Here is a 23,218-nt window from a genome sequence, read left to right as displayed (position 1 = left end):
CACTCACTGTACATAGTCTTTAGTGTCACATTGAAAATACACATAGAACTAATTGGAGTTGCAGTATCCGTGTCAGAGCAAACACTCGTACGTAGGACTCCCCTCCATATCAATTCAGTTGCCTCAGCTAACACCGCACCTGTTGACGTAGAATATTTCCAAAAGGGTCATGTGGCTGTTTGAACACAACTTTCATTAATAAGATTAGTCACAAACATTAACCGGTACCTTAAGTCATAGAATTAAAAGCCTATAATAGCGCTATGTGTTGTCCACTACTGCAGTATAAAGTTCAGCAGTCATTAACTGCTCTTAAATACGTATTGTGCATTGATAACAAGGATGTCGTCATCGATGGTTCGGGCGGAGCAGCTCGCACGTGGGCCGAGCATAACGAGCCGGCTTGTGAATGGTTTTATGCATTATGACCCAAATAACATCGGGTTTGATCGTAAAGTGTGGCGTGCTCCCGCGGCCCGATATATCCCGCAGCACTCGAGCAGCGCGCGCTCGGCGGCCGCCCGCGCCGCACCGCGCGGTACACAACACACACGTCAACAACAGCCGACCACATCATAACGGCTCGAGAGATTTATTGCACAAATAATAAATTTAGCGCGATATTGGTATCCGCGGCGTTTGATCTGTTGTCTGCATTAGTGGAGTGTTGTGAGCCGAGTAAACACTTAGATTTATGTGGTACTGCCGCTGAGCGAGTGGAAGTGCCGGCGCAGTGGACTGAAAAGGCTGGTCGTGACTTGTAGTGTTAACCTTACAAAGTGTATGAGGGGTGGTCCTCATGCGGCAGTGCTGTGGAGTGGTCAGGTGTGGGACACTCGTCCAGGAGTGTTGTTGACAGTGTAGTGAAGTGCGTGCAGCATGTCGCGGAGGGAGGCGCGGGTAGAGCGCGGGGACTACCCCCTGCCGCCGCCCAGCAAGTGCGCTAAGGTAAAAACAAACCTTTGTCAGAGAACAAGACACGTTAAAAGCGACTAGCAAGATTGCTATCGTCTCTGAAGCAGTCGAAGGTGGTGTGACGATCTTGTTAGATAGGTACCTAATGGGGCGCACGTGGCTAAAAATTGCAAAAGAGAGAAAATCAGCAGTGGGACTTAACGGGTCCAATTCTTAAAAAAAAAAACAGAAACAAACAAACAAAATAGAAAAAAATATAAGGGTTTTTCCAATTGTCCAAAAAGAATCCCCCTTAAGTATTTTCCTCCATAGGTATTTTTTAACCTTGAGCGCCCAGCTGTGGGCCACTGGTGCTCGTGGTATGTTAGGAACTTTTCGTGTAATGTATTAATCTGTTATCAATTCCATGCGTCCGTTAACGACCGACTCCTGACGATGTGTTTATAGCAATAGTGATTTAATGCGCGACCTGTTACTCTTGTTCTGTCATCGCACGCACGTACCTACTAGCTATACGTATACTATACCTACGCAGAATATTAGTGTTAGTGACGTATTTAGATAAAATGACGAACCTTTATCTACGCATTAGGGCCACTCGGTTACAATATGGTCGAAAGAAACCCACTTCCTCGCCCAAGGGGCGTTTGTCCACGAGTTTTCACCAGCCTTACCAAAAAAGATAGGCGAAGTAAGTCTGATTAGAAAATCGACGAACAAAAGAAGTTTCTTTTTCCATATTGTCAGGAAGAGAATAGTCACAATCCTTTACAAAGGCAGTAGTTTTAATGAACGACTGAGTGCTTCTTGCTCGATACAAGAGATCGACCTCTGAATTGCATTAAATAACCTCGCATCTCACAGTATTTGTATTAACTAGGATTTTCCCTGAACCGGAGCGCGTTTACTGACATACATTCCACAGTCACACGAAACAATTCCTAGGAATTGGGAATAAGCTCCGTATAGTTTATTTACAGGTTACGCGGTTCAAAATAGTTTTTCAGAGGATTATATAGATACGTTCTTCAAGCTCCTTGTTTTTGACAGGCTGAATTTAGGAAAGCTGTTATGTTCTGATCCATGTATAACGCCAACAAATGTAACATAGGATTTACAGTAAAAAATCAAAAGACAGGAATAGGACTTATTGGAAATCCAAATTGTGTCCGTCAATCAAAAACACATGTAGATTGGCACTCCTTTTTACGCTAAAACAACGAGTTCGTCAGTTGCACGAACCGCTGTGATTGGCATTGTCAGTAGATACTGATCTGAAGTAAACATAAACTGTGAAGAATTCATTAAGACGCCTCCGTACACACCGGCTGACCGGCTGCAGCCTACAGTGTCGCTGCGCTGTGTGTGTCGGGGTACACACCCACACCCCCGCTCGACGGATATTTCCATCTCGTGGGCAAAGTGTGCGGAGATCAAGGTGCTCGATGACAGACCACTTAACACTGCACGAAACGTATTATCATAGTAAAAACTGTTGATAAAGATGTAACTGGTAATCGTTGCCTTTGATAATGTTTATGTACTAAGGGATTTGAATTGATTTTCATACGGCTGAGCATACCCTGGGTCATCACACTGATATAACGATACTAATTAACGTCACTTTATTAAGGTATGTATTTCGAATAATTTTAGTATTCGGGAATTGTGATCTTTATTTCTGTGGGTGTCAGAAATTTTTAACCTCTTTGGGTCGGGTTTTCTCAAAAAAATCTACACTATAATACCTACCTACTTATATTATTTTAAGTGACTAACGAAACGTGACGTTTAGAAGGCTAAGTTCAATAGGAGACACAAATTAGGTTTACAACATAATTCTGTGAGTATGCAATGTATTTAAAACATTTAAATAAATCTGTAGTACTCACTAATGATGTCTAAGCGAGCAGAAAATTGTGCGTGAAACGAGCGGCGCCGGTGCAGCGACTAGCGGAATGATGAATGAATTACAGCAGTAATGACCGCCACGTGCTAGACCTACTGGATGAAGATGTTCTGTTATAATAGGTACTTACAACAGGAATGATAACTGGGCACAATAGTATAAATCTATTTAGAAAGCCAGACAATAAAAAAAACATTCGGAACATGCTTTTGCCTTTATCTCAATAAGAAATTAAGCCACAGCGCCCCATTTTTGTTATATTTTTGGTATAAATACGTATATTTCTCTATACTCCGTTTTTTTTTGCCCTACAACTCTCCAATTTGCTTTGCCTTGCCTAAACTTACTTTTTAAAAAGTATTTAATTCTCTTGGCCCTTATTAAATTGTAATTTAAGGCATAAACGCTACACTACGCACCTACGAAGTGTTCGTCAGAGCACTGGTAGAGCTAATTTTTGTGCTTTGAGGAGAGTATCTGACGAATGACTATAGTTATTGTGTGTTAGGTGCTGTACTACACGTGGAAGCTGTGCTCGGTGGTGTTCTCGCACTTCGTGATGATCAGCCTCGTGGTGGCGTACTGCATCCTCGGCGCCGTCACCTTCGAGAAGCTGGAGGCGCAGCACGAGAGAGAGGTCAGACACACACCTACATATGTCTGCTACACTCATTAATGTTTGTGCACCATTGACATAATGTCAGGCGCTGTCAGACCTGGTCACTATTGTATGAAGCCTTGGCACGAACGATTCGGGTCTCCGTCAAAGTAGTCAAATAAATCTTGTTTCTATGACGCATGTTTATTTTAAACTGCGTTGTTTTGTAATTCAAACCTAACGAGGATCGTCAAATTAATTTATATTAATCAGAACTATTTTGAATGACTTGATCGTAAATTATGTGATATCAAAGAATGGCACGCTGCCACCGGCTGGCGGCGCGCGCACACTTAGTTGATCGACGATCACTTCAAGAGCACCGCTCAAACTCTGTGAACGCAACTACACTATTATCAAGATTCACATATTATTTGTTATTCCTAAATTTTCTTCTAAATACTTGCATCTTCTGCCTTTCAGACGTAGTTCAGTTTCTTACGGATCAGTCTATGCTGCCATATACATGATTGACGTGATGTGTAATGAGCCTAAGACAGTGATGGGCAGACAAAAGAAAAACAAGAAATAATGTGTTTGCATGTCTATGTCTCGGGCTACAATATTTCTGGCTGTATAAACAGAACGGCAATTAGTAATTTTTGTATTTTTTCAAAGTCGTGAATAAAAGTTACAATCTCAACTATAATAGATGAGCATTAATTACTCAGTGGTAGTCTAATGTAATAGCAACTTTTTGAGTACTCGACTTTAAAACAATGCATTATTCGTCTAGAATCCACCATCATAGCTTATCATTTGACTCCAGGGTCGTAAAACAGCAAAGTTCTTACAGCGCGGTATGTAGGTCACCAGTCTGCAACTGCATCGTATGGCTACTCCGATATAATAGCTTATTTATTTAGTGCCGATCTGGAATGACTTCGCGGAAAAACTTTATTTCTCATACTAAATATACCTGACCTGTCTAAAACTAAAATATGTTGATGAAATTTTGCTCATTTGACCTGAAATGCACTGGTAAGTATTAAGGGGTTGTGATGTTACGTTGTGTGCAGGTGAAGGAGAATATATCTCAGATCCGCAGCAACACGACGCAAAGCATCTGGACGATGACGCGCACCGTGCCGCTCTTCAACCAGACTAACTGGACCTCCGAGGTCGTGGACATGCTCAAGGTAACTATGTCCTAGACTAATCTGTTCTCATCTTAAAACATGGATGATGACGAATATAGCCGAGAACATATTAGTTAAAAAGAAAAGGAAGCATAAAGCGTAAGGCTTATGAAGGCCCGAGCCCCGTCAGGTGTAGATGCCAACAGTGTACCTACTAATGAAGTTTACTTTAAAGATTGAGAGTGTTGGCAAAGAAATATAATTTTCATTATCTACACGCAAAAAGTGTCAAAAATACAAAATACAACAAAAACACCCAATTATAAAGAAACTTAGAGATACAAGGAAAATACTGTCAATTAAGGCAGTCCCGTGACGGACATGTGTCTCGGCATTTCTCGGAATGTTTCGTGAACTAGTGACGTGACAAATGTCTCGACAGACGACGTACATCTCGTTTGTCACAATAACAGCTGCTCGATTTGAATCAGCTTTATTTTCACAAACCGACAAAGTCCAATATATTTATTCCTAATATTTCTCTTGGAATATCTGTTAAAATCAAGTCTCTTTTTTATTTCCTCCTTATCTCTTCATTACTTGACTTCCTCGTATATGCTCAGGACTTTGAGAACGCGATACTCCTGGAGATGAAGGTGCGTGGCTGGGACGGCAATGAGAGCACCGACCACATCCAGTGGACCTTCACCGGAGCGCTGTTTTACTCCATCATCGTCATCACCACCATCGGTGAGTGTGACACTACGAGGAAAATGATCACACGAGAAAATAATCGTAATACTAACTAAAGAGAAATTCTAAATATTAAAGATTTTATCAATACAATACGGCTCACAGAAACTGACGTAAATTTTGAGGCGAAAGTGAAATAATATGAGCGGCTTGCCAACGTCCCGTAAGCTAGCGCACCTATAAAACGTATTTCTGGAATATCAGAATAGGGAATTGGTCACACAATGTGTATAAGTGGAATTTACGCATAGTATGTACCAACACAAATTATGTAGAAGTTCAACCTAAAGTAAGTACATAGTGTATATGCTATCAACTGACTGAAAAATATTGTCATCTAAAAGGCACTACACATGCCAATATTCTTTAAAGTTTTAAAAAATTGTTGAGACTCTTGACTGCCCCTGGACCTTTCAATCAAGATTTTTATGAAGAAAGTTTAAATGAACATATAACATTGATGGCGGCTACTTCTGAGGACACTTCCACCTAAATTCCAGATACTATCTATTGGCTGACTTGCTAAGTTTTCCTTCTGAGTTGTATTGTTGTGTATATCCCTAGAGCGGCAAGGTGCGCCGGCGCCTGGCGCGCTGCCAACCCGCCATCCGTCACATTTTTTGCCCGCGGTATCGCGAGCACGCCCGTTTATTTTCGTTATAAATTCGACACATCCGACTTACGAAATGTCAGCTTTATAATTTCGCCATTCTATTGGCACATTATGTGCGGAGTTCAAACACCTTGCGCGAGCTTTCGGTTTTCATTTGAAATCGCAGCGTTTGACGCTCGCCAGAGATTTGTTACTCAGCGGTTGATTCCTGCAGCTAAGTAAACGTAACGTCGACGACGGACGTTTGGAATACGTTGTTTTCCCGTATTATATTTTTTATCTTCATTTAATGTGATAACTACATTCTGAGCAATTTATATAATAAGAGTTAAAATCAATAAACAAAATTCGGAAATTGACTTGATCATAATACAGAAGGATTATAAAAGCCAAGAAAACACATGTTTTCTTTTGTTATTTATTACAAGTACAAAATCCAGTGTCGTCGCGTCGGTCGTCCCGCCTCTGTATATGCGAGAGCACTTTGCTTGGCAGCATTCGGCCGCTTTTCCTCCGCTTGCAGCGCGCGCAGCCTGTAAGAGTCCACACCGGTGACACGGGACCAGAGATCCACACACACGGACCACAGCCAGGACACGCAAAGCTGGACGGATTAACGCGTTAGCACGACATGGACGCATAGTATGTACGAATTAACCAAAATATTTACATTAATATACACTAGCTACACTGCACTTCACAGTCTTAAACGTAAACAACAAGGACATGTAACATTAGCTGCATTAGTGAGCACACGAACACGACACGGTTAATTGTTAAAGTACCCCTGCGGCCCGATGTGTCCGGTGGGCCCTCCGGGGCCGACCAGGATCTGCCGTCCCGGTCCGATGTAGCCCGTGGGGCCTCCCGGACCAGTGAGCACGCCAGGGTGTTGTTGCCTACCGTATCCGGGTCCGATGATGCCAGTGGGCCCACCCGGTCCTACCAGCACTCCGGGTCGCCCTCCTCTGCCTGGGCCGATAATCCCTGTGGGTCCGCCGGGTCCAACCAGTACACCTCGCCGGCCATAAGGACCGATAACACCTGTCGGGCCTCCAGGTCCGACTAGAACTCCTCTTTGTGCTGATTCACTGCGTCTTCCGTCATCTTCATGGTGTGGTCCAGGTGTGGGTCCGATGATGCCAGTGGGTCCCGAGGGGCTGACCAGCAAGTTGGGAACGCTAGGCTTAATCTGTACTACATTTGGTCGGTTAGGTTTATGCTGCGGTCCAACAGAACCAGTGGGCCCTCCCGGGCCTACTAGCACGCCCTGTGGTTTGTCGAACACTCCTATTAGTGATGACTCATGTCCGTGTCCGGGCCCAAATGGTCCGAAGAAGCCGTTGAGTTCGGAGCCGGGCGGCGGCGGGAAGGGCCGCGCCAGGTTCTCTTGGCCTGGCAACAGCATGGGACGCTCGTCTTCTACTTCATTAAAGAACTCTGAAAAAGTAGTAATCACAATTAACTGGTAGGTATGTTCTAATTCTTAAAAAGCATCGTCGTCGTGCTATCGTATAAATCGGTTGGTGGAGTTTACCTGTGTTCTTTTGAGTCACTGGGTTGGGTCGTTTATAGCAGCAGAGGTACTTGCCAGCGCCGCATGAACGCTGAAATCAAACACATGAATACATAAACACACAAAAGTAGGTCTTTTATTTAAATTATTTTTTGAAATCTATGCAAGTTATGTTTAAAATTGGTGATCTAAATCACACATTACAACACTGTTCGTTAATCAGTCCTTTATTTATTCGTTGTTTGTTAGCTGACCGATAGCTACGAGTAGAATAGCTGCGGAGTGTATTCAGACTCACCGCCGACTCGGGTCGCGGGTTGCAGTCCGGGTTTGCGACACATTTACAGAACTGTAATGAGTCGAGGGTTCCGTCTGAGAAGCGCCGCTGTTTTCTGTGAAATAAAAGTAACATTAAACTATTTATATGTTCAATAATGTACTTTGATGGAAAACGATCATTCCGAATTCTAAATTCAAATGATTCGCTTGTTATCTATAAATATACTATCGAACATTTCGTTTCTCTTTATCATACGTGTGTTTACACTTACTCATCAGTCCCGACGGGGTATATCCCGTTGCCGTCGACCTGGTAGGGCTGGCGGTGCGACTCGACCCGCACGGGGTACTGGCCGGCGCCGGGTGGCCGGTTGTAGAAGCCCTCCGTCTCCACCGGCTGCCGGAACGGCACGTCGTCAGCTTGAGGCGCGGCGCGACGTCCGTCCTTCTCTAGGTGTCTGGAAATTTACATGAATAATTGTGTAAATCTCTGTTAATGCCAGTAAGATAAGAGCTTTTACTCATTAATTATGTAATGAAGCGCTTCTGTTGTTTTTGTCAATACAAATCGACTTTTTTCGTGCTACACTTAACTCTTGACTCTTAAGTGGAGTAATGAGATGATGTCGTAACCCTCGCCTCACCTCTGCAGTACCTACAGTACCGCCCCTTACAACACTCTACATCAATACATCATGTTGCTAAACGTTAGGCGAACATAATTACATCACCACCATTGTACCCGCTGTTACGAGCCGCTTGTGTTTACTCTTTTTCTAAATTTCATAATTCATTCTTAAGATTTCATAACTAGGAATCGAGTTCGAGATTTTTAATTAAAGTCTTTGGTCCAGTCTATGTTGAAGGTATTAACCGTTTTAAAGAGCTTGTAATTTCTCTAACCTGAATGATTGCAAGTCACTTAGTTTAAAGACCTTCACAAATACGGTGATCGGAATTGTGGAGTGACCTTACACCACACCACGAAGGTCAGATTGTCCCTCCGCGCCATATAGAATAGATTAATCAGATAACTCTCGCAAAACTGCAAATCGACCAAAACTTTACCGTTGAATATGTGAGAATTTAATATAGGAGGAGGAATAGTGATTCTAAATGTTAAAAATCGTTGCCACTGAACCATCCACCTAGCCGTTCATAATGTTCATATCAATGTTTCTTATTAGCTTTTTACGTTGTTTTTGTGGATCGCACCTCGACCAGTAATCATGTTGGGGGTTAATTGATGTAGCGTGCCGGAGTCGATTAACTTGCTAGTAATTGCTAAATGCGTGATAAGTTGTGCTTATTAGGATAATGTTGCGTGTGCGCGGGAAAACCTAATTGTGATGAGTATCCTGTGTCTTACTGCGGCCTAAATAATGTACTCAAATCAAGAATGATCTAGAATTTAAATTAATTGCTTGGTACAGTAACTTAGTAACGTTGTCTGAACAAGTCTCGGTACCCGTGCACAGTATGCATAACATACGCAACATACGTCAGACGCGCGGCGCAGGCGCAGCTCGCACGCGTTGCATTATCGCCTCACGCTCACGGCCATTATAGTCGTAAAAGTATTACTGTATTATATGGCGAATTACAGCTAAATTAGTGGAATTAAACCTGGTGCGGTATGACGCAAGCTATTCTCGCGGAGTGACGGAGCCGTGGGACCCATTGTGTGGGGGACGCGGCCCAATGTCGGCCAAGGTGGCCCAACCGCCCGGAACCTGCACTCTACATGTATACCAAACTTGTAGAGAACCTTTTCCTTAAGCAAGTATCGATAGGTACAAAGAACTTTTTTATCTCAAGGCTAACGGCTTGAAACTTAAGAGATGTAAAAGTGTGAGTAATCACTTCAAGCTTGTCACCAGGCTAGCCTTCGTGCAGGCGCAGTCCGCTCATTGGAGCATGTCCCAAAAATACGTTGAGTTGCGATCATTTTAAAATTATTACTCATTTGCAACAGCCTTTAAGACATAAACCTCAGTAATTTTGAAAAATAGTGAGATTTGCATGGGCTTTTTTTTGCATAATATTTTTTAACTTAAACTTTTAAAACTTTTAAACATTGATTATAACTTAGGTTAGCGAAAAAAATGATTGGCTTTTTAGTGCATCAACCATTACCAACCATGCTCTCATTTTTTTTCTTTATTTACCAATACTTTTTATCCCAATGAAAAAGAGTCTTGCGTTTGCAGTTTAATATAATTAAAACACTAGATTATTGAAATACTTCACTTATATGGCTCTTCTCCTTACTACACTACTAGATGTTATCAAATTTTAACAATGTACGAGTAGGAGGCAAGGTGAGGCCGCAAGACCCTTTTGGACATCTAGGCCGTGTTGCCATCATGCAAAACATAGACGCAATAAATTATGTCTAAATATAAATGTTACGTTTATTCCCCAGTTTTATAATTAACATAATTAAATAAATTACTGAAGTGTCTGTGCCCAGTCAACTTTAATATTCTTAGCAGAAACAAGAAACTGATCCCAGGTCTTTCTTACTATACATATAGTCTAAGAGACGGAGGCTGTTAATAAAATGCTAACTAAACCAAACAAAGCGTTTGTTTGTAATGACGTGAACAACAAACATTTTAATGACTATTTTTAGTACACGTTACACCCAGTCTTAAAGTATGTGCGAGTAATAAACTAAGCACAATTTATGAGGCAAACAAGTTAGGTAACGACAGGCCGAAAACAAAGCTTACACCTGTAATAACGGAGGTAGAGGTCAAAAATAAAATGTAATTCGAAGAAAAACATTTGAATGAAATTTCGGAAGATGGATTTGCGTGTTCAGAATGGATTGAAATTATATGCGGTATGGAGAACGTCCTGAATAGCCTGATTACATGATTTTAAAATGTCTTGTCCACAAAGAATGTACAGTTGGATAATCATTTTTATCACCTGTAAGCATGACGTAGTTTTACATATCAATAAACATTTAAGAGGTATTTACACCGATCAAATTCTCAATCGTAATAAGTAGTTACAAACTAAATTAAAAATAAGATTAAAAAGTAATTAAAAACTTTAACTACATGCATTAAATGATTAGAAGGGGAAAATTTCATGATTATGTAACTTTTGTCATTTAACATCGGTTACATATATATTAACGGGTTATAAACCCGAAAAAGCCCAGCCGTGGGATAAATACAGGCTGGTGTTTAGTCCTAGAGTAGGGACCCTTCCCAAGTCTATTTCAATATTTTTTAGTTCATTCCATTGGGACAATGTGTGGTGATTAAAGAAACAATATGATGGGTGGGCGAAACTGGTCCAATTTAATCTGACCTTCAGAAAATGCTACTTGGTAGCCTAATTTGAATAAATGAATTTTGAATTGATTTGAACAGAATCTCCTATCTATGAGATCAGTTCAACTAGAAACTTTTATATAAGCTGCCTCCCATATAGGGCGGTGCAACATGTAAATGTTGTTAAATGTTTCATGACGCAAGTCAATAACGACGCAACAGACAAACCCCAGACTAACTACTAATTGTTGCAACAGAGAGTAAGTCAGGCGATTACTGGGCTACTCTTAGGAAATATGAAAGTCTAGGAAAACACCAACAAATACTGCGTTGCATAAAGAAACTACATTATTATATTCGAAACCGGAGTCAGTATTAATGGCAAAAAATATTTTGTTAGGCGAAATCCATGTTTCATGATCGATCATCGAGAGTAATCTCAGAAACAGTTTTGGGCGGATTTCGTCTATACATCCCAAGTTTTGATACCTATCTTCCATCACAGATAGTATTTTCTTATCGAGAACCGCTAAGGCCTAATCTTCAGCATTTTATCTCGGTATATGGAAGTTTCTGCTTCATATTTGGTCACCATATTGGTAATAGAAAGTGCATGTTTTCGTAGTCTGTCGGCTACAGCCAGTAGATACTCACTTGAAGGTCTCCTCGCTGTCGCTGTCGAGGAAGCGCACCTTGGTGTCGATGCGCACGGAGGCGGCGCCCTCCGGCCAGCGCCACGGCTTGTCCGCGGCCCGCGCCGCCACCGCGCACGCCAGCACCACCCAGCACACACCTGCGGAATACCATCATCACCAATGTAAATAAAATAGTAAGGGGAAAAGTCGATCGTGATCCCTTTACAACAATCTGATAAAATCGAAAATTTTGTCACAAGAGTTTAGGTTTTCAAGATTGGCTAGAATTTTGGAATTTTAATATGATCTGACTTAAATTAAATTGAAATTGCTCGCCAGCTGATAGACCAATAAATGTGCTATTTGTTTCTTTTTTCGTTTAGGGAAAAATTTTGGCACACAGGAAATGTTTAACACGCGGAAGCCTTGTTGAAGTTGTTGAGAACTTTAATATAAAATGAGATGGGGCATGTACCAGGGGCCCACCACTATCCACCTCTGCCCTGCATAGAAGAATAGTCTAAGACGGTTACCTTAAAACGATAGCAATTTTAGGAAGTAAAGCTCTGCTTATTATTGTGTGCAATAAATTTTGGATATAGCGCTTAAAGATTTTCTACATTGTCGTGGAATTACACGTTGCACCTTTTAAACTTTGTGGGTTCACTAGAGTCTTATATCTAATAGTCCTTCGATTTAATAAGCCTCTATAAAAAATCGCTTTAAATTATTAGCTCACAAAAACATGACAGTAAATGGAACGTATTTTTTGCAATAGTTAAATTACAAATAATTGTTAGCAAATGGTGCGAGGAAACCGACTGGTTTTTTAGTTAGCTAATAGTTTTTTATTGAAGTGTGACTCACAAAAGGTTTCGTATCTTATTCGCGTGACGATAATCTTATGAGTAAATGCAAATAATTTCAATAATTATCGAGTAGTTTTTAATTAATGCGACAATGCTGAATGGGGTCTGAAGAATGAGTCACAAATGACTCAAGAATAATTGCCCATGTGTTTACAGGACAATGGCAATCACAATGTATCCCTGGGCTACACTACAGGCCAAACGTTGCGTAATTACATGCAAATAAAGTAGTATTTTAATTGTAGTTGTACGGAAGCGCGGCATTTATGGCGCTTATAATGCCTGAAACAACTGCAATCATGAATAGACTTAGTTATTGTTACATCATGGAAAACTAAGATGCGTGAAATATACCGTGCTGAGAATATTTACTGCAGGTGCGGGGAAATGACGGTTTACATATTGGAAAAGAAATAATTGAGGGCGGGAAAGTAAAGAGATATATACTTCTATCTCATCTAGTCGGGGAGAAAAATGAAAAGTGAGGAGAGCACAAGTTACTATTGCAAGTAAACAATAGTAATTAGATAATGTATCTGTTGGTTAGTGCTGGATGAGTCAGTGGAGCTGAGGTTTGCAAACATCGCGCATGCGCACACAAGTCGCTGACGAGCGCCGGTTTACAAATATCCCTCTCTTACACTATTATAATAATTATCAATGACTGCAAAACTCTAGAACTTTAGTTTAGCTGGCAGTAACATGCTTCGCAGAGGATATGAGGCTGATAGTTTTCTAAAACGCCCTATGTAGTGATGTATCATTCGTACGAGTATCTTGCGATATATACGTCTTATGTTTTTTAATATTATTATTTAAGACAACTTTTCCAAATAGTAAATTATATTTTTGGTACGCAAATTTTAATATGAAAAGCTCAGGCAGCGATCAAGTCTTATTAAGGAGCTCAGATAAAAAATGAAGTTGTAGAGTGGTTTAAGGTCTTTCTTTTGATAAAGAAACAAAACTAAAAAAACATTGCCAAATAAACTCATATTTTGCTTTAACAAAACAACGCGAAATCTAGATAGACGTCATATAAACATTATAGTCAAAGAGGAATCATCAACGTTAATGAGTTGATGTCATCTGAAAACTAACGACTTCCGCTGAGCGGTAGGGCGGGAAACCTTCAAGAAAATGCTTTAGGAATAAATATTTAACATATGTACAGTTACGACTACATTTAGACCAAATGAAAAAAAGTAGTAATAAGACAACAAAATCGTTGTCATGTTGGTTTCAAAAGTTAGTTAATAGTAGACAAGGAATCGAGGGCCGATGACAGCACGGCGGCGGTTACTCGGACATCCGAACGACAGGCGATTGTTTTATTATATGTAAACAATAAGCAACACCAGCTGTGAGCTCGCGTCATCGATGCTGTGTTGAATATATTACGTGAAATGTGATCAGATGCATTGATTGCGCAATTTGAAATTAGGTGTCGATCATTTCAGTAAGGATCAAAGGATTATTTTTTTATCTACTCGTCAATGTGAAAATTCACTATTTTTTTTTACATATGATCAGTATTAAAAGAAAATCTCGTGTGATCCAAAACTGCTTGAAAACATAAATAGTAGGGCCGAAATATATTCGAGTTTCTAAGCCATAACTAAGCAATATTACTAAATACCGACTAATATTAATGCTGTTGCAATTCTCTTTAGTCTTCGCACGCTACCTCATGATAGGCTTTGTTTTGAAATAACTAGTTTGATAACCATTGCCTGTTTAATACGTAACACATAATACACTTCTGTAAATGAGCAGCAATGTAGGTAAATACCTAAATGGTGAACGAATTTAAGCGTTTTATGGGAAACCCGTGGGCGGCCAATAAAAGGGTTGCGCAAACATTCAAGGATAATCGCGTCAGCTAGATAACCTTTACTTAAAATGTGACCAAAGTCATATCACATTATAAAAAACTAGCTGTTACCCGCGACTTTGTCCGCGTGGTTTTGAAATAAGATATTTTCTCGTAATAAATTGCAGCCTATGTGTTAATCCAGAGTTTCAGCTAAGTCCATACCAAATTTCATTGAAATTAGTTCAGCCGTTTTGACGTGAAGAAGTAACAAATATACACACTCACAAACTTTATAATATTAGTGGGATAATAATTCAGTTCATATTACGTAGCATGTGATTTAAAATCGATTTAGTTTGTTAATCACTTCGACACAGGTACTATTAATAAAGGGCTGCCAGCGCTCTGGTCTTAACCAAAACTTCCTTTGGACAGAATAGTGGATTGGTCTCTGTTAACACTCTAATTGTAATATAAATACGCATGGTCAGCGTAGACCCTTTTGAGCACCTTCAAACTGAGTTATTTTAGAAAACTTAAAATGTCGATGTTAGTAGTAATTTTCAAATTAATTTTTTATTTTTTTCATATTTTATTGAAAAATTTGCTTTTATACTTGTTTAATAAATTTTAGTCAGGTTTTAGAGTTTTAACAAATTAGTAGAAAATATTATAATTATGACTATGAATTATAATATTAGTAAAATAAAATGAAATTACACCAATAAAATTATACTTTTGATATGAATTAAGCAAAAAAATAAATAAACAAATACGAACCAAAATTCATACTTCGATAGAAACTGCACCAGATTAAATAAATTATTAATTTGTACTTGAGATGTATTAATTTTAATATTTCGGTCAACACATGACACCGGTGTAACGCGGCTGAGTACTGGAGCGACTGCTCTGCTTGCCCCGCGTTATGTAACTGCGCGCTCTGCAGCCGCCGCCGCAGGTTTCAGCTGCACTTGCGTACGCGCCGCGCCGCTAACATGCTGCTGCCGACGAATTACAAACTGAAACACTTGCAACATGCAAAACCGAGGGTTCATTAAAGCTGGTTCAATGCAAGACTCTTTCCAAAGATTTAGACGGAATGAGTTTTACGTCTAATGAAAGTTATAGAGTTTTTATTTCATTTCATTTTAATCAATTTTATTTTGTAACATAAGAGACAGGTACTAATGATAATTCATTTAGTTAGAAAGGTCAATATGGAAATCTAAATTACTAAGTTTAGGCGGTATCTGTACGTTTTACGTTTACTGTACGTTTTATATATTTCAATTTGTTTTAAATTTTATAAGTTAATCACCCCGTTAGGGTCTCGGCAACAGTTTAGCGGCGCAACACTGAAGGGTGACGCTACGTGTCGTAAGTTGAAGGTCGTCGCGAACACTACACGTTTCGTCGATCTGGGACACCGATACTCCAGGCAAAGATAGTAACACCATCCCTAAACAAATTATAACTTTTCTTAATAATTAAACATAACACAAAACGGTTTAACTAAACTCAAAGTTTACAATATCAGTCGTACCAACATAGAACATGAACGATGGTTCTAAAAAAATAAGGAATAATTTTATTGGCATACATTTTTACTTGTAGACTCTCCTTGGTATTATGCCCTATATATCTAAAACTCTCCTTATATGCTATTTGTTTTTGTCGCCTAGAAAATATTTAAAAACCATTGATAACTGAAAGGGAAAGTGTCCGGGTGTGCTGGTTCCGTATGGACACAGCACTCAGCATCTCGCTGTCACTGTTCGCTGGGGAAGCACGGAGGTCGGCGCTAACGACGCCCAATCGCTATTGTTCTGCTATCGACGACCCAATTACACTAACAGGAGGCTGCAATCTCTGCTATTATGTCTCTATTATCTTCTAATTTTGATGGGTACAGAGCTGAGAGGAACTGGCAGCGACAGCGGAAAATAGAGCTGCACTAACAAATACTGAAAAGGACGTTGACTCTTTACATACAAAAGTAGAATTTGAAAATGATTGTGATATTTAGCGCGTAGTTTCCGACAAGTCTGTCTGCTAGTTCTAATTTAAAAATAGTGTAAGTACTGGCTCTTCCTTGGACAATCGCTAAAGCATGAAACCCAGAAGCACGCCACTCACGGTTTTCTTCTTAGTACATGATATGTGTTAAACTTTGTCAGTTTTATCTTGTCATGTGTCGAGTATTCTTACATAATATATTTCACCACATTCGGTTTTCACTAAATTTTAAAACATAATCGTGATATAGATGACGAGACACAATAAACCTTGTCCTTTACTTTAGCTCATAATTACCATATTCGGATAAAACAAGGCCGGTCATTTATAACTCTAATAATATATGATCTAAATAATATACTCAAATATTAATTTAGTTACAAAAACATATTTCAATGTATTGTGCTGTATTACTGACTTTTCAAGAGTGTAGCGTGGATACATACGTTTGCACTCATATTTCAAAAATACATACTAAATTAATATACATATCTAGCTGTTCCTTATTCTTAATTGGAAACTCGATATTTTTTTAGTTTATTGTTGTGGCATGGCAATTGTTGGTGCTGAACAATGAATAAATCTATTTTGAAGAAAAAGTAGAGTCGAAATTGATTCGAAGTTTCCACGAACTGAGAACTGAGTAGTATAAAGGTATTATGACTTCTGCCGAATAATTTAAGTTAGTACGTATTTACTCAGATTTATTATAATAGCTCGGAAAGTCCCACATGAGCAGCAGCAGCGGCGCGGCTCGGCGGCCGGCGTCACCGTGCTCCATACATGTTGAGAGGTCGCAAGAAGCCGACCTCGCCGGTATCCGTTTCAAATAACACAGGAAACCGTTCGATTTCACAAAAAACCTACGTATTTACCAGCTTATTGATCGCAGATAATGTTATAATTACGATTTATTTTTGTCGGTCACGATGGACAACACATCAGTACTAGCAACGAACCACGAAAATCAACCGAAAGTGTATTGAAATAGAGGTGTTGTTCACACCAATTTATAATTATGTTTGAAAGGATGTGGACGCGGAAGGGACACATGCTAATCTTATGGTAGCATATAAATCAATGGAGCGTAAATAATATCACCGAAATCCAGTGGACACGTGTGAGCACATACCTAGCGCGTTACATAAAGCCGCAGTAAAAGACTTCGATTATGTTATGTCATGTTCATTAGTTTTCTATCAGTTATACAAGAGACGCAGGTGCGACAATCATAATAGAATTTTATATAAAATATCTATGACCGAACTGAGCCTTATCTACTGTAATAAAGAAATTTATTACACGTTTCTGAGATTTACGCGGGTACATAAAATCTTTTCGCCGAAGTAGAGTTATCCATTTAAAAATCTGTTTTTTGAAATTATTGTTACTTACTGACAAAGGTATTCTTCTGAAATGATTAATAATTTTACAAAGAATTGTAAATAGAGAGAAAAAAAGAAAACATACTTAGAAAATCTATTACTTGACGATAATGCATCTAGTTGATATGAGATCATTCGAATCGTGTGAAGGAAAATATGTAATGTTTATGAATAGCTTAAAAATATACAACATATCGTAATCTATACTAATATATAAAGCTGAAGAGTTTGTTCGTTTGTTTGAACGCGCTAATATCAGGAACTACTGGTCCAAATTGAAAAATTCTTTTTGTGTTGATTATACCATTCATCGAGGAAGGCTTTAGGCTATAAACCATCATGCTCCGACTAATAGGAGCGAAGTTATAATGGAAAATGTGAAAAAAAAACAGGGCAGGTATAAATCATAACTTATATTCTACCCACGTGGACGAAGTCGCGGGAAACAGCTAGTAAATAATATGAGTAGTGTTGTCATCGAAGAATACCCTTGTGGGTAAGATGTTGCTGGATAGCTAATTCAGACAGAGAATGTCTATTAAATTATAATCAGAAACATTTTACTAGTTTAAAGAATGGTGATAAGGATTAGGATTGGAAACTTTATATTTGCAGATTTTCTATAAGTTTTTTTTAACTGGTAACAAACATGATTGAAATATGTTTCAAACATGAGTATAGTATGACCCCATTTTGTGCGTCCTTTTGATTGTTTCGGGACTGTCAGACCTATGTAGGCCAATTAGGCATTTAAGTAATATAAGAACGAGTTGTTTATACGGAACGTGCACGACACCAGCGCCACCATGTAAACGCAACAAAAGGGGAGTATGTCAAACAGTGAATGACAAGTGCATAATGTTTATTGTTCTAAAATAAATAAAGTAAATATATAGAAAGACAATAAATAGTGTTTTTATAGATATATGTTAAAAACAATTAAGGAGAACATGGATGTGATTATAAAAACTGGTTTTGAGAGTGTAAAACATGAAATAAGTTTCCAGCCCCAAACTATGCTGAAGGGAAAAAAAATGGTTTTAGCTGAACACGTAAGGAATGTCGAAGAACTAAGAACTAATGGCAATAGTTATTTAATACGAGCAAACATCATTCGTCAAACATCGGTGACCGTAACACCCTATAACACAAGTTTAAACGTAAGTACTTTTCTAACCTAAAAACATTCACACATTTTAGTATTCTACGGTAGTTAAAGTATATATCTATTAACGATTTTATTTATTTATTACAGATAAATAGTTCTCGGGTTGTCACCGGAGAATGACCCATTTTCAAAACAGCGTTTGACAAGTTTCACTAACCCCTTTTGTTACACAATTCTGCCACACCGTGCGCTGCCATCGTTTACTATATCCCTTCCATACACTACGCTCGTACTCAATACCGCGCAGCGGAATTCCCAAGTCATTGCGAGACCGCTGCATAGTGCTAGCAATATGCGTTGCTAAACCAAGTCGCTAACCTACTAACTATTGTACTTTCATCCGATATAATGTTGAAATAACTTAACTTTCTGTGACGGTATTAAAAGCCATGTAATTATAACACAAAATTATATAAAACATTGTTTTAAGATGCAAAAAGAGATGCATCGGCCGGGAATCGAACCCGGGCCGCCCGCGTGGCAGGCGAGCATTCTACCACTGAACCACCGATGCTGATACAAATGTGAACGAAAGATTAGTACCAGGTCGGCATTTATACAAAAAATTGTGACAGCTCACAAGTGATTATGTGCGTAATGTCAATCTCGAGTATAACAAAGGTACATTCATTATTCTATCTGACCAAATAGTGATTGTAAATAAGTACGGTTATAAAAATAATATAATTATAACACGTGTGTGCTTGTTGCACATTCAAACGGCTTCACCAATTTCGATGAAATTCCACAGGGTATGGGCACATAGCGCCGAAGACTCAAACTGGGAAGGTGGTGACAATATTCTACGCAATCCTGGGCATCCCGCTCATGCTGCTGTGTCTCTCCAACATCGGTGACGTCATGGCGTCTTCCTTCAGGTGCGTAGACTCTACAATAGTATAAGTGTTATAATTTACAGGACATGGGAATTGAAATATAAAAATGGCAACAAAACGACTGCGCAGTGATTGCTAAGATATTATCATAAGGCAATTTTGCTACAAAATGTACTGATTGTTTATTGATTGCAAAAGTCTGATACAAAGGCACATGTATAAAAAATAATAAAAACTAATAAGGTATTTATTATTCTCTCTTCACAAATTTTTAGGCTTTAACATAAGCACAACCTCAAAGGGATGAATCTAAAATTTATAGTTTTGATAATATTTTTAGGAACTTTTTGAAAAAGGTACTCTCTCACAATCGGAAACGGTTCAAGGTGTTTTTTTTCTCAATAAATTGCTCATTCTGATGAATTGCTCAGATTTAAATTTTAGGCGCATCTTCGTCTCTTTGCATGCTTTATATTCGTTCTCTTGGTTAACAATTAAGGAGTAATATATGAGAATTCCTTGCAGATTCCTATACTGGCGTGTTTGCTGCTATGTGTGCACGCGCCCACCAAAACGACGTCACCGGCATCATCCGTCGACGAGGTCAGTCCAGCACTACTATGTTACCTTATTGCCTTAATCATACTATAGCAATGTACGATCAACCTTTTCAATTAGTGTAGCTGACCTAGAAATAATAGACCTGAATAAATCCTAAAACCTTATTAAAAAAGGTACCTATGTTCGGTTTTAATAGTGTTTGTTAACACAGACGTTCAGTGCGCGGCGGCAGCGTGCGCGGCTCTACACGACGGCGAGGCCGGCCCGTCGAGCGAGCGCACTCCGACACCGACTGCAGGTCAAGAGTCCTTAGTTATTTATAAGTATTATACATTAGAGACTCTGTAGTGAGATGAGCTATGAATGTTGAAGTAGGGTTTATAAAATGCCCTTGCGACAGGTACCGTGACAGCGGGTACAGTAGCGGGCGCGTGCGGCGCTCCCGGCAGGCTCTGCCACCGCCCGCACCCGCGCACACCACGTCACTGCCGCGCACACGCTCACACACGCAGCCTCCCGTGTACGCTCGGCCACATGGTAACCTACTACTAATATTACCTCTTTACTAGGATTGTACCGTACACTAATCTTATTATAGGAACTCTACTTTTCCATATTTCGTTATGGTTATCAAATTATTGGTTTTAGGTATCAGAGACTACGATCCTGAAGATCGCTCACCTGTGCGTTATGAGAAGTACAGTCGAGAAGGTCGAGACAACTATGACGATGAGGCAGAAGGTAAAACAATAGCTATATTGACTCTATAAAATCAGGTATTGAAAGTACCTACATGTTATTCCCTATTACAGAAGAATTCCCCAAAATTTCCTTACCGCTGGAAGACTTAGAAGCGGCTTTAAAAGATTTGGAGACGCATCACGTTAAGAAAGCATCCAAGTCCGAGCTACGCAGTAAGTCGTTGCCACGCCCGGCTAAAGCGAAGCCGGAGTACGGGCCGCGGCGGGACTTCGATGACCAAAGGCATTTCGAGGATGACCCGAAAGACATGTTCGAGATGCACGACCTGCACGACGTGGACTACGAGAACTTCAAGGAAAGGCAGGCGCTGGAGCGCGAGCGGCGCCGCGAGCGGGACGAGCCGGCGGCCCGGGACCGCGGGTATGACCCCGAGGATGAGGACTACGAGTTCGACTACCAGAGGGGACGCCGGCCGAGGCGAGACTGGAGGTACAGCAGGCAACTTCATTAAATAAAACTTATTTGTAGTTTGAAATTCTCCATTATAGACTACTTTCCATGGTAATCGTAACATTGCCATTTAATATCAGTGGAAGAACATGATATGTGTTAATTGTTGATTATGTGGCGCTATCTGTTAGGTCAGAGCGAGGCAGGTCGGAGTACTTCGAGCGCGACGAGGTGTGCGAGCGTGCGGGCCGGCGCCAGCGCCGCGCGCGCTCCGCCATGTACGAGCACGAGCCGCGCTGGGAGGAGGAGCGCGCGCCCGAGCCGCGCCGCCCGCTGCGCCGCCTTTACACTGTGGACGACACCAGGCATCGCACACGAGTACGTGTAATTGCGCATTTGCTATTACCCATGATGACGGCAAAATGAGCCATTAAAAAATTTTTTCTCTTTTTTACTAATACGTAATTTGCTTCCTAAAGCATCTTGTTATGTACCCGTTTGTAAAATGATTCTTTGTTCAGACGCCTTCCTTGGAAAGGGATGACTGGAGCGATGAAATAGCCGTGATGCCGCGACGGAGACCACCTGCAGGTAATTGACAAGAGTACTCTAATATAGCAGGAGTAAATACTTACAGCAGGATCTTACTTATTTTGCTTTAATTTCAGCATGGGGTTCTCGCCAATCAGACATATACCATGTTCAGCCTGACGTGGTGAAAGAAGAGGTAAGCTGATATTAGTAACTCAATCAAACCTACGTTATATCGATTATTGCATTGTTTGCTAGCCTCTCAAACCTTTTTATGTTTGTGTCGCGGTGCAGATCAAGCCGGTTCCCATCTGGCTGTGCGTGTTCCTAGTGGCGTCGTACATCGTGGCAGGCACGTTCCTCTTCAAGAGCTGGGAGGGCTGGGCCTACCTGGACGCCGCCTACTTCTGCTTCATCACTCTCACCACCATTGGCTTCGGGGACTTTGTACCTGCGCAGGTGATTACCTCCTTGGAAGCTACAAGTTTTATTGCTACATAACATTTCAAGATGAATAATCTTGTCTTCTTCACTTTCCTGGATTTGTGAATGAGTCAGCAAAGGGATAAATAATGAAAATTCCTCTTACAGTTTTTCCCTTTATTATTTCCCTGTATTGTAATTGGGTTCCCTTTATTTTTTCGATTGCGGTTACACCTTCGTATATCCTTGACGACTTTACCGGCTTCCTTATTTTTAGTCTTTTGATAGTAAGGTAAATATTTCGGTTTCTCGCCCGGCCAGGGTCAGAGCGTGGACGACGCGGCGGCGGCGGTGCACTCAATCGCGCTGTGCTCGCTGTACCTGCTGTTCGGCATCGCGCTGCTCGCCATGTCCTTCAACCTGGTGCAGGAGGAGGTGCGCGCCAACGTGGCCGCGCTCGCCACCAAGCTCGGCATCATCAAGCCGCGCGACACGCACCAGGACTCCGATACTGACTACTGACGTCACATGTTGGATAACGAGGAGATGAACGTTACGGGTTAACTCACACTTAACATCATGAAACCTTCAAGGGCCTTCAAAAAAATAATTTTTTCTCAAACAAAAGCCATACAAATCAGCTGCTTAAACAATCAAGATGGTTTTTCGACTCGGAGGCGTTTGACTATGACCTAAAAAACCGCATTTCTTAGGTTAAACTGTATGCCCATTTTGGAGACATGGAGCTATGTACCATGTATAAAAAGTAAACACCTAGTTTTCTGTAAGTTAGACGATAAGTATCATACTG

At 40.3% G+C, this 23,218-nt stretch overlaps 2 protein-coding genes and 1 non-coding gene across 4 annotated transcripts; 1 reads left to right on the top strand and 2 right to left on the bottom strand.

Moving 5' to 3' along the window:
* The first annotated feature begins 346 nt into the window (after positions 1 to 346).
* On the top strand, positions 347 to 22,999 carry LOC113505940. The gene is made up of 15 exons (XM_026888820.1): positions 347 to 948; positions 3,333 to 3,461; positions 4,502 to 4,621; positions 5,185 to 5,311; positions 19,656 to 19,782; positions 20,266 to 20,343; positions 20,513 to 20,599; positions 20,702 to 20,838; positions 20,950 to 21,042; positions 21,114 to 21,492; positions 21,645 to 21,831; positions 21,975 to 22,044; positions 22,122 to 22,180; positions 22,279 to 22,443; positions 22,729 to 22,999. Exons 1-15 carry the CDS (start codon positions 880 to 882, stop codon positions 22,927 to 22,929), a joined length of 2,028 nt encoding a protein of 675 aa, XP_026744621.1. The 5' UTR covers positions 347 to 879; the 3' UTR covers positions 22,930 to 22,999.
* LOC113505942 (acetylcholinesterase collagenic tail peptide-like) lies at positions 6,332 to 15,396 on the bottom strand. 2 transcript variants are annotated; one of them, XM_026888823.1, is made up of 7 exons: positions 15,113 to 15,396; positions 11,667 to 11,805; positions 7,995 to 8,180; positions 7,742 to 7,835; positions 7,465 to 7,534; positions 6,831 to 7,367; positions 6,332 to 6,460 (listed from the first exon to the last, which is right to left on the bottom strand). In XM_026888823.1, exons 1-7 carry the CDS (start codon positions 15,120 to 15,122, stop codon positions 6,342 to 6,344), a joined length of 1,155 nt encoding a protein of 384 aa, XP_026744624.1. In that variant the 5' UTR covers positions 15,123 to 15,396; the 3' UTR covers positions 6,332 to 6,341. The 2 variants fall into 2 exon arrangements, with proteins under 2 accessions (XP_026744624.1, XP_026744623.1); XM_026888822.1 differs by having other exon boundaries at positions 6,380 to 7,367.
* Trnag-gcc lies at positions 19,348 to 19,418 on the bottom strand. Its single transcript has one exon. It is a non-coding gene; the product is annotated as a tRNA-Gly (tRNA).
* Positions 23,000 to 23,218: the final 219 nt, after the last annotated feature.

Source organism: Trichoplusia ni, chromosome 27 (genome assembly GCF_003590095.1).
Source record: "Trichoplusia ni isolate ovarian cell line Hi5 chromosome 27, tn1, whole genome shotgun sequence".
NCBI classification, from domain to species: Eukaryota; Metazoa; Arthropoda; class Insecta; order Lepidoptera; family Noctuidae; genus Trichoplusia; species Trichoplusia ni.
Note: the sequence above shows the minus strand (reverse complement) of the source record. Positions and strands in the feature narration are given on the sequence as shown.